Consider the following 12,258-nt stretch of genomic DNA (forward strand, 5'->3'; position numbering starts at 1 on the left):
TCTATGCATATAAAACAGATTTCTTAAATAATATGTCTTATAAATGTCCACTGGATCCTTCCTCTCAAGAAATAAGCAAGTTCAGGCCTTCTTTACCCTTAGAAGGTTACTTTAACTCTTATCCCTCTTTAAGCTACTATCAAAATTCCATCTGATATTCCTTATACTCCAGACAAAATAATCTAATCATACTTGGAGTTATGCTTCTGCATATCCTGGGCCTTTCTTCTGGAATGATCCTTTTTCCCAGTCTCTAGACATATCAATTCTTCCCATTGCTAAGCTAGCTCACATACCAGATCCAGGAAGCCTTCCCTGATTCTATTCAAGCGGAAGTAACCTCTCCTCTCTTGGAATCCGCATAATAATGTACCTGTAACCTTTCTAAGACTCTTATCACTTTCTATAGTATAGTTATTTTTATATATTAAGTGGAAAATTCTCTGAGGACAGAGACTGTATCTAACTCATTTTTTCATATCCTGTATAGAAGAGATAACAGACATATAATTATCGAACGGAGATATTTGACAGATGAAAACCTTAAGAAAGGCAACTGTTTCAGTAAAAGTCATGTACAGCTATTCCATTACTTTTCTTTAAATTGAGGTTAATTTAAATACAATGAAAGGAGTGGATGTTACATATTCAGTTTGACCAGTTTTGACAAATGCATATACCCAAATAATCCACATCCCTATCAAAATATAGAACATTTCCATCACTGCAGAAAGTTCCCTCATGCCCCTTCCCAATCAATCCCTCCCCCAACAAGCACCCACGGTTCTGCTTTCTGTCACCATGACTTTGTGGTGTGCATATAAATGGAATCATAAAGTATGTACTCTTCTGTCTGCCTTCTTTTGCTCAGTAACGTTTCTAGAATTCATCCACATTCTTGCTTTCGTCAGTAATTTGTTCCTTCCAATTGTTGAGTAGTATTCCATAGTAGTATTCCATTGTATGAATACACCTCAATTTGCTTACTTATTCTCCCGGTGATGGGTATTTCCATTGCTTCCAATTTTAGACTACTATGAATAATATTTTTTATCTTTGTGAAGTGACTATTCGAGGCTCTTGTCCTTTTAAAAATTGTGTTGTCTTTTTATTACTGAGTTCTAAAAGTTCTTTACGAGATATAAGTCCCTAATCAGATATATGTGCTGCAAATATTCTGTCTTGCCAATTCATTTCTTAAAGGTGTCTCTGATAAGTAGTTTTTATTTTGATGCAGTCTAATTTTTCTATTTTTTATTTAAATGGTAACGCTGTGTCCTCTCTAAAAGACATTTTTGCTTAACCCATGGTAGAAGATGTATATTCTCCTATGCTTTCTTTTTTTTTTTTTTTTTCCGGTACGCGGGCCTCTCACTGTTGTGGCGTCTCCCGGTGCGGAGCACAGGCTCCGGAAGCGCAGGCTCAGCGGCCATGGCTCACGGGCCCTGCCGCTCCGCGGCATGTGGGATCTTCCCAGACCGGAGCACGAACCCGTGTCCCCTGCATCGGCAGGCGGACTCTCAACCACTGCGCCACCAGGGAAGCCCTCTCCTATGCTTTCTTTGAGAAGCCTTAACGTTTTGGTTTAAACATAGCTCTAAAGTCCATATCAAATTAATTTTCACATGTAGAGGGAGATAGGAGCCTCCCCTCCCCCAATTTGGATATCCAGTTGTTCCAGCACTATTTATTGGTTTTCCAATACTTTCCTGTCCTCATTGAATTGCTTTAGCATCCTTGTTAAAAAATTATGTATGGTCTATTTCTGTTCTCTCATCTGTTATATTTATCTATTTGCCTAGAAAGTCTTTAAGTCAGTATAAATCTTCTAACTTGGTTCTTTTAGAAGATTATCTGGGCTATACTAGTTTCCTTAAAATTCTGTATAAACTTTAAATGAACTTGCCACTCCCTTCACAAATAGCTTGCTGAGGGCTTCCCTGGTGGCGCAGTGGTTGCGAGTCCGCCTGCCGATGCAGGGGACGTGGGTTCGTGCCCCGGTCCGGGAGGATCCCACATGCCGCGGAGCTGCTGGGCCCGTGAGCCATGGCCGCTGAGCCTGCGCGTCTGGAGCCTGTGCTCCGCAACGGAAGAGGCCACAACAGTGAGAGGCCCACATACCGCAAAAAAAAAAAATGCTTGCTGGGATTCTGATTGGAATTGCATCGAATCCATAGGTCGGTTTGGGGATCAGCATCTTAAGAATACTGACTCTTCCAATTGATGAACACAGTATATCTTTCCATTTTAAGTTTTCTCAGGAAAAGAAGTCGTAATGCGGACGTGTTGCATAGCTTTCGTTATATTTATCCCCTGAGTATTTTACGTTTCTGGATGCTACTGTAAGTGCAACTGTTCTTTTTTTGTTTTCCAAAAGTTTGCTCTTAACATACGGGGACATACTGTGTCCTACGACATTGCTAAATTCATTTATCAATAATGCTGGTTAATTTTATAGATTTCTTAGGATTTTCTATACTCACAAACTATGTCATCTGTTAATAAAGACAGTTTCTTTTCAATCATTATGTCTTAGATTTCTTTTCCTTCCCTTACTACACTGCCTAGGACCTTTAGCACAATGCCGAACAAAAGGAGAGTAAACATCCTTGCCTTGTTCCCAACTGAGTGTGGAGAGCATTCAATAATTCAGTGTTGTATACCTATCATGCTAGCTGCAGGGTTTTCATAGATGGCCTTTAATAGGAGAAGGAAGTTCCTTTTACTCCTAGTTAGTTGAGTGTTTCTGACCATGAATGGGTATTGAGCTCTGCCAAAACAGTTTTACAGTATCTACTCAAATGATCTTCTTTTTCTAATTTACTTTGTTAATGTGGTAAGTTACATTCATTGATTTTGAAAATGTAGTCATGACATATTCTTTTTATATATTACTGGGATCAATTTGCTAATGAAGAATTTTTGTATCTATATTCAGGAAGGATATTGGTTTGTAATTTTCATTTATACAGTGTCCTTGTCTGGTTTTAATATCAGGATTATACTGGCCTCATAAAATGTGTTTCTTTCTACTTGACTTTCTAGGAGCTTATGTAATAGCAGTATTATTTTTTCTTCTTAAACGTTTGGTAAGAGTTCACTAGTGAAGCTAATATTGGAAGATTTTTTTGTGCAAAATGTTTAAATTACAGATTCCATTTATTAGGTATATGGCTATTTCAATTGTTTTATTTCTTTGTGTTAGTTTTGCTAAACTGTGTTTTTCAAGCACTTTGTCTCTTTCATCTAAGCTATAGACTTCACTGGCATCAAGTTGTCCATAGCATCTCCTTATACTTTAGTGACTACGGGCTGTGGTGATGCCCCCTCTACCATTCCTGATATGGGCAATTTGGGCTTTCTCTCTTTCTTGATCAGTGTTCCTAGAGGGCTATTAATATTACTAATTTTTTCAAAGAATCAACTTTTGAGCTTGGTGGTATTTCCTATTTTTATCTGTTTACTATTTTGTTAATTGTTTCTTATTTTCATTATATCCTTTTATTTATTTTGGGTTTAATTTTCTCTCTTCTAGTTTCTTAAGGTATAAGCATAGCTCACTGATTTCAGGCCTTTAAAAACTGCTTTGGGTGTACTCCACAAATTCTGATATGTTGTGTTTTCATTACCATTCACTTCAATTCTCTTTCTAAATTTCCCTTGTGAGTACTTCTGTGATCCATGGGTTACTCAGATTCTTAATTTCCAGATATTTGGGGATTTTCTAGATGTTATACTTATTTCTTTTTTTTTAAAATTAATTTATTTTATTAATTTATTTTTTTGGCTGCTTTGGGTCTTCGTTGCTGCGCGCGGGCTTTCTCTAGTTGCGGCAAGTGGGGGCTACTCTTCGTTGTGGTGCATGGGCTTCTCATTGCAGTGGCTTCTCTTGTTGTAGAGCACAGACTCTAGGCACGTGGGCTCCAGTAGTTGTGGCAAGTGGGCTCAGTAGTTGTGGCTTGCGGGCTCTAGAGCACAGGCTCAGTAATTGTGGCACACGGGCTTAGCTGCTCCGTGGCATGTGAGATCTTCCCAGACCAGAGACCGAACCTGTGTCCCCTGCATTGGCAGTTGGATTCTTAACCACTGCACCACCAGGGAAGTCCTCTTATTTCTAACTTAATGCTGTTGGAGACAGAAAACATACTCTGTATGCATTCAGCCCTCTGAAACTTACTGAGACTTAAAAGACCCAGTATATGATATATCTATATGACTGTTCCATGTGTACTTGGGAATATGTATTTTGCATTTGTTGAGTGTAGCACTCTATAAATGTCAATTAGGTCAAGATGGTTAATCGTATTGTTCAAATTGTATAGAGCCTTCCGATTTTTTTTTCTTGTTGTACTATCATTTATTGAGAGAATGCAGTAAAGTTTCCAGCTACAATTGTGGGTTCATACATTTCTCCGTCTAGCTGTGTCTATTTTGGCTTCAAGTATTTGGCAGCTTTGTTAATAAGTGTATACACATTTAATACTGTTATGTTTTCTTGATAAATTAGCCGTTTTATCATTACCAAAAAAAAAAAGATTTAGTCTCCAGTAACACTCCAGGTTTATATTTTCTAAAAGAAAGCTACAAAAGCTTTTTTATGCTTATTGTTTGCACGGTATATGCTTTTACTTTCTATTTGTTTGTGACTTTATGTTTCGAGTATGCTTCTTGAAATAACATTCAGTTAGTTGGGTCTTGCTTTTTTATCCATCTGTCAATCTCTGTCTTATTCTCTAAACTTTTGGTAGATCTTTGGTTCCTAATCAAAAACAAAATAACAGCTGGATGGAGGAGAAATATAACCCATTACATTTTCTAAGTTCTCATGTATCACAACATTGTCTAAGTTCTCATGGAGCTCATGAAGGTATATTCAATACTGGAATATACAGGACTTAAAGAATTTCTTAGGTCAGCAATTCTAAAACTTTCTCTTTTAACCTAAAACTACGTAAGTATACAAAGACCCTTTTCCCAATGATGTTTACTTTAGAGCTAAAGAAAAAGTAGGTGATAATAAACAAGAAAGCAACATATACAAATCACTTATCATACATTTTGTAAGAAAATAATATATGCTTATGCATATGATTTTATTACAAAATAACATTCAATAAACATAAAAGTAATCTAGTCTTTTTTTATTACACCTACCTTGATGGTAAGTTATAAATTATATGACTAGCCAAATTATATTTATAGTCAACAAACATCAACAGTGAGTTTCACCATGCAAGCAAATCTGGGGAAATTATATATACATTTGTGTAAGTGTAACCACAGAGTGTGAATGTTTCATTTTTGAACCACAATGCTTATGTGGTTATATACTTAAAGTCTAATTTTGGGAAATTAGAGACCAAAAAATATGCAAATGTGCATTACTATACCATCAATGCACAGACAAGTAAACTGATGCTATAAAACTAATTTATCATTCAATAGCTAGAATGTTATCACTACTATTTAAGAGCTAAGACAGCAGCTCTAACCAAACAACAGCCAATCAAAAACATGACTAGACTGACAAAGTGTTCTTTCCCTAAATTTCAAATTTTTCAAATACCCATATATGCATAAGTACAGTGGAGCTCTGCAACATTACCTTACATTGAATAGCAGCCAGACCTCTTAGCAGAATACTGAAATAGACTCCTCAAGTTCTAAAAAGGTTTTCATTTTCATTTATAAATCCCAAAGTTTTAGTAATCCTTAATATATAATTGATAAGTGGTTGGTCCTAATGTAAAATACAAGCAAATGAGACTCAATTTTTAACAATCAAGGAAAGAATTTCCACTACAGAACAATTCACAACCCAATAGGACCACACTATCACTGCTTTAGGGAACTGGCCTTAATAGATTAAAATCACTTTTATTCACAGCAATCATTGGTAATGTTAAGTATTTAAATAACTAAGAGGTTTTCATGCATATCTTAAACTTCTAAAAATTTGTAGTGTATGTTGGTTTAATCCCATCATCACTAAAATAATATTAGTGATACCTATCAGGTACTGGGTATTCTCTTAGGCTGCTTTCATTATAATATTTCTAATCCTGAAACAACCATGTAGATATTAATACCTCCTTTGACAATGAGAAAATGAGTAACTTGCACAAACAACTAGAAAGTGATACAATCAGAATCTGAACTCAGATTTTTTTCATAGGAATATAAAAGTAGAGCGGGTTAATAGAAATATCACAAAATCAGAATTCAATTTTACTCTACAAAGTAAATGAAATATACAAATGAGACACAATACACACCATAAATTGTATATTTAAACTGATGAGACTTCCTCCATTAGCTTATTGACAAGTTTACCTTAGATTTAGAACCGCAAGAAAGCAAAGCTCCTGTGATTTAATTCCGTAAGTATTTAACTACCCATTTGTTGACTATTCCTTTTTAGTATGCCCTCCAAAACACAATTAGCAATTTATATTTTTAGATAATAAATTCATAAGAATACAATTTTTTTTTTTTTTTTTTTTTTTTGCTGTACGCTGGCCTCTCACTGCCGTGGCCTCTCCCATTGCGGAGCACAGGCTCCGGACGCGCAGGCCCAGCGGCCATGGCTCACGGGCCCAGCAGCTCCACGGCATGTGGGATCCTCCCAGCCAGGGGCATGAACCCACCTCCCCTGCATCGGCAGGCGGACTCTCAACCACTGCGCCACCAGGGAAGCCCAAGAATACAATTTTAATGTTTACTTTTCAAGTGAACTTTAATTGCCAGTAAATGAGATAAAAGATAATGAACATTTTATTTTCTTTAACTTGTAACCACTACCTTAAAGCCTCCAAACACTTCAGCCCACATTTACCTCTTCCGTCTCTAAATGCCTGATTTTAATTACATTAGATTTCAGTCTTTTTTTTTTTTTATATATACCAAAGACCCTGGTGGAATATTGAACATACGGCAATCATTCAAATCTTCGCTCAAGGATTTGACCAAGGCACTAGAGTTCTTAAAAAGTATCATCTTGTGTGCAGTCCTACTTAAGTTTGGGGTAATTTTACCACATATAAAATCCCATAAGTAAATTTTACGACCAAAAATGTCATTACAATCAATTTTGGTAATGATGGTTACACAGACAGATGTGAAAGTGAGTTCCCAGTTCCAGAAACCCTCCAGAGTTTCATCTACAACTTATGATATTGTTACTTTGTGAAATTGCATCCGAAGTTTCAATTAATGGAACTATACGGGTGGATAGGTATAAACAAATTTTTAGAATGAGCAACTTGTTAACTTTCTAGATCCCTACAGTCTCATTTTAAAAAAAAGAATATTAATCACTTTATAGGATTCTAAACAAAGGGGTAGGACTCTAGACTCTTCTCCCCTCCCCGGTATTCATTCACATATATGAGTTATTCCCAAATTGACCACTCATAAATAAAAGACTAACTAAATCAGTAAAGCACCTATTTTATAGGTCACTCTCCAAAACTTAACAGATATGCTTGTAATATTCAGCAGTGTCCATTTTCTTTCCAGCATGAATCAGTAACTCATATTAATATCACTAGACAGTAGCAAATCAACAATTTTTGACCCTATAGTCTCGATCCACATTGTACATCATGACCAAATACAAACATATATATGGATATCTAAAACAGAGATAGATGCACACACAGATAACTAAAATTAAATTTTCATGAAACCATATTTAACCTTACTACGACCGCTGTTTTCTAATTATTTTCTATTCCATTCCTTTTGTTGTTGTTGTTTAATGCTGGCTGTGATCTACCATGGGATTTCAAACAATGGTCTACATGTTCCATACTCTAACTTTGCCACACCAAATAATCTATATATAGAGAAAAAATATTGCGAAACACTATAGGGAAGCATGTGGTGGACTGAATTATTGGTCCCTGTTTTTCACTCCTGTGTAATTGAATTATATACCCACATGCTTAACATGGCCTCATGGTGGGCATAATGTATTTTTCCACCCCTTGACTTGGGCTTGGCCATGTAACTTACTTTAGGGATATTAATGGACATGACACAAGAAAACTTAAAATATGCCTCTGTGGCTGGACGTTCAACGATCAACTGTGAGAAGAATATTTCCCAGGTACCTTTTCAACCTAGGTCCCACAATGAGACAACTGCAACAGACCTGAACTTGGCACCAGCTTGAAGAAGAGCTTCCCCAGTTGGCCCACAGACACATGAGCAAGAAATAAATAATGCATTTATTTATAATGCATTTATATAATAAACCTATGCCCTGAGATTTTATAAGTTTGTTACACAGCAGCAACTGACTGATAAACATTATGAGGTATGACTTATTTTGGATCAAAAGGTACATGACCCAGGATTTTCTATAACTATCCAAACCTATCTTAAGGACACAGTCTATTAGAAAGTTTTCCCCCTAAGACCCTGCTTTCCCAAAAGCTAAGAAGTTTTGAGGTAAAATAAAGCAAAACCTCAGAACAGAAAAAATTATTCAAATACCTTCTTTGTGCATGAGTAGTGCACACAAACACATACACACACAGAAAAAAAAGGTTTTAAAAAATAGAATATTTCTTCTAAGATGGGAAAATTTCACTCAATACTCTTTACAGCAAAGACTCTTCTAGTAGGACATTAAAAATAATTCACTCTAAAATTGAGACATTCTTTTAAAGAAAAAGTATCTCCAAGTTAAGTTGTCTAGAATAATCACCTTGATATGATCCTACCTTATTCTTGGAGTATGTCAAGGAATTTTCTGAAATGAAAAAAAAAAAAAAGAATATTATTACTTAAATGCTGTTTGTGAATTACTCCACAAACAAATAGTATAAATATCAAGCCAGTAATAAATTACTTTAATAGTTCCAGAAGATATAATTTCTACATGAATAACATAGCAAACATTAAAAAATTTTATCCTTACAGTATGATTCCAAAATTCTCAACCCAACACACATACCAGAGCCAAAGAGGTAAGACCAACCTAATTTCCCCAGAATCATCTGTTTCTGTGCGGGCCCGCAAGTGTCTACTAACTGCTGCAAATTCATCCACGGCTACCTCAGAATAGCCTGGGTTCCAGAAACTCATCTTAAGAATACAGTGAGAGTGCTCTATCCTACCTTTTCATGTGTTAGCCTTATGAAGTAAGCGTTTATATTTGAAGAGCTAGCAAACAAAACATACAACAAAGGGGCAAAAAGGAAGACTTTAGATTATCTGGACAACCATTCTCTAACCAGACAAAAAGCAAAACAGCTTTTTCGTTCTTGCCTTCTGCTTCAAGAATCACAAGAACATTTTTTACTGGTCTGTTTACAAATTTTTCTGGCAAATAGTAAACAGTCTCCTTTTCTCAGCAATTTGAAAAATTCAAGAAAAATGTTCTTGCTGCAAAATAAAGTCTTAAAGTGTTCTTCCGCCATAATATAAAAAACCAATCAATACTACTAAGAGTTCTTATCAAGAGGTACTTTGCTCTTCTCAGAGCAGTCAAAAGGGCAAATCAAAAGAGCAGGCAATAATTTAAGTCAGCTACAAAGTTGTGAAAAATCTAGGGAGGTAATTAAACTTCAATCATCTAGCAGCCCTGAGGCTCACTCTCTCCTTACTCTGCCATTCTTCCCCTGTTATCTTGGCTACCAACACGCACTCCTCAAATCTTACAGGGGTGGATTTCTTAGTTGAAGCACACTTGTTCAACACAAAAGAGGCTTAAGTCACGATTTTCCATCTGACACAGTGAACATGAACGGCAGCCCATCCCTGGTCTGCCTCACTCTGGCCAAAGAGAAATGACCTCGATGATATTTCTCACTCATCTGTGTTCTAATTTAAAGCCATATTTTCAAGTAAGTATTGAAAGCTGATCAATTTTAGAAGGTACTAGAGCAGCACTGTTCAACAGAAATATAATGCAAGCCCAAATGTGAACCACATATGTACCTTAACGTTTTCTAGTAGCCATATTAGAGTAAAAGAAACAGATAAAAGTAATGTTAATATATTTTAACCCAATAGATCCAAAATATTATCATTTCAACATACAATGAATATAAACAATTATTAATGAGATACCTTTACATTCATATAAAGCCTTTGAAATCCAGAGTATATTTTCTAGTTCTGCACATTTAATTCAGACTAATCATATTTCAAGTGTCCAATAGCCACATGTGGCTACTGGCTACAGTATGGAACAGTGCAGATTTTTAGTCTACTAATCTTTCCTAGGGATCACCAGATACCTGTTATTATTCTTTCATGAACTGCATAAGAGATTAAAAGATTGAAGGATGCTGAATATAAAAATGGATCTCCTTCACTGAAGTGAAAATTTCAAAGGGCTTATAGAAGTATAGAGATTTTTCTCTAGAAAGTAGGCTGCAACCATAATCTAAGGTAAAACTGATGAATTTCAGGAACCAGAGAAGGTAATTCTTTGCACAGATGCAGAACTAAATAATAGTTTCTTTTTCTATAGAATCAGTTTTAGCGCTGGAAGGATTCAAAGTGAGATTTCAAAGATCATGAAACTGAGATTAAGTGACTTGATCGTGATACACAAGCGCTATTGTCACTATCAGTACTGAGAAAAATATTCATTCAGAGTTAAATTTTTATTCGTTTTTAATTATCCTTTATCGAAAAACATTACCTATCCTGTGTGTCCTTTGTGCACCTACATAGGTATCAAAAATTCGCTGCAATTCACATTTTCCAGTCATCTGTCGTAAGAGCCATTTCATCCAAAATCGAAAGAAGTGCCCATAGAAGAACTCCCACAAAGAAATAAACATTTTTTCCTGGAGAAGGAAATATATGACAGGTTTAACGACCTTAAATTGGATTTAGAAAAAGAGAAAAAATTAGTGTATTCAACTCATCAAATCCCAAATTATATTAATAGATATAATGTTGTTCCATTGTGTCTATTTTGTAGTAGTGTTTGGGCATCTAAGAAAACAATGCCAGGTGTAATATATACCATTTAGATTAATTAAATGATGCTGGCCAAATGGTTAATTTATCATTTTAAACAATTAACTGTAAAAATCAAACTACTTACTTAGATTCAAGCTCTCAGTTCACTATTTAATTTCTTATTCTTTGAGAACAGGGCTCAACAGTTCAACAACAAAAGGACCCCACCTAAAGCAACAATTAAATCAAATATACCATATATCAGAATTGTTTGTATAAAGAATAAGTCTTCTTAACCCCTGTGGCTAATCCCAGTTACAGCTGTCCCACAGTCAGGTGATGGCAGCAAATAAAAACACTACATACGGCTTACAAATGAAGTACACAAACTGAACACGGAATAGATCACACCCTGGCTAATTGTTGATTTTCCATTCAACAGGTGAACGGCAGAAATACTAAGAAGGGTAATAGACTACACCCTCGATAAAACTGAATCTTTATGCCGTAAGAAAAATCTTCGGCTCCTAAATGAAGCGGGGTCGGGGAAATGAAAGTCAGGAGGAGTTACTTAAAAACAAAAATGCTCATCTCTTTCCTGCCTTAAACATTCCCACAGATAGATCATCTCCCGAGGGACTGTCAAATTCGAGATCCCCGCAGATTAGTGCAGAATCAGTGCACAGAGACTGGCTCAACTGTGATTTTAAAATGAATCCATCTGGTCCGCGCTCATCAGGACAAAAGAAGCCTAACTGCAAAGCAGAGGGAACGCCTGCCTCACGGCGCCTGAGCTCCCCAGCCCTCTGGGAGCCGCTGCGCCGCCGAGCCCCCCTCCCGGAGCCTGGCCGAGCCCAGCTCGCGCCCTGCCCGCGAGTGGGAGGGAACCGCTCGCACAAAGCCCCGCCGGCCCGGTAGCCCCGCGGGACTTTCCGTAGGACACCGCGGGGCTCGCGCGCCTTCAGCGCAGCCGCACCCAAGCTGCACCGGGCGAGAGGAAAAGAAACAGCAGCCACCTCACGGGAACGGAAAGAACTAGGAGGAGCTGGAGCTGCCTCGGTTTCCCCGACTGCAAACGGCCGGCAACGGAAACGACGCTACTCGCGGTACGCTCCCTGCAAGCACCGCGACCCGGAAGTCGGGGAGCGAAGCGGCGGGAACGCCTTCCCCGGCACACTGCCCGGCCCCGCCCCGCCGCCCTCGCCGATTGGCCCGAGCTCCACCAATCGCTATCTCTGAAAGGATGTCGAGCTGGGCTGCCCCGCCGCGCGTGCTCGGATTCTAGGGACGCCCGACGGTTTCCCTGGCAACCACTACCTGGAGGCACGGCCC

At 37.5% G+C, this 12,258-nt stretch overlaps 1 protein-coding gene across 3 annotated transcripts in view; it reads right to left on the reverse strand.

Moving 5' to 3' along the window:
* ELMOD2 (ELMO domain containing 2) overlaps window positions 1-12,053 on the reverse strand; it is a 29,041-nt gene extending 16,988 nt beyond the window's left edge. Inside the window, exons 1-4 of one of the 3 annotated variants that reach the window (XM_030845137.2) lie at window positions 11,943-12,053; window positions 11,072-11,154; window positions 10,661-10,808; window positions 8,730-8,758 (exon numbers count right to left, since the gene is read on the reverse strand). In XM_030845137.2, the coding sequence (XP_030700997.1) occupies window positions 8,730-8,758; window positions 10,661-10,802 (171 nt within the window). In that variant the 5' untranslated portion in view covers window positions 10,803-10,808; window positions 11,072-11,154; window positions 11,943-12,053. Of the gene's footprint in view, window positions 1-8,729; window positions 8,759-10,660; window positions 10,809-11,071; window positions 11,155-11,625; window positions 11,755-11,942 lie in introns of those variants that run through there. The other 2 variants (XM_030845138.2, XM_030845139.2) reach the window with 2 other exon arrangements.
* Window positions 12,054-12,258: the final 205 nt, after the last annotated feature.

This window comes from Globicephala melas, chromosome 5, assembly GCF_963455315.2.
Source record: "Globicephala melas chromosome 5, mGloMel1.2, whole genome shotgun sequence".
NCBI classification, from domain to species: domain Eukaryota; kingdom Metazoa; phylum Chordata; class Mammalia; order Artiodactyla; family Delphinidae; genus Globicephala; species Globicephala melas.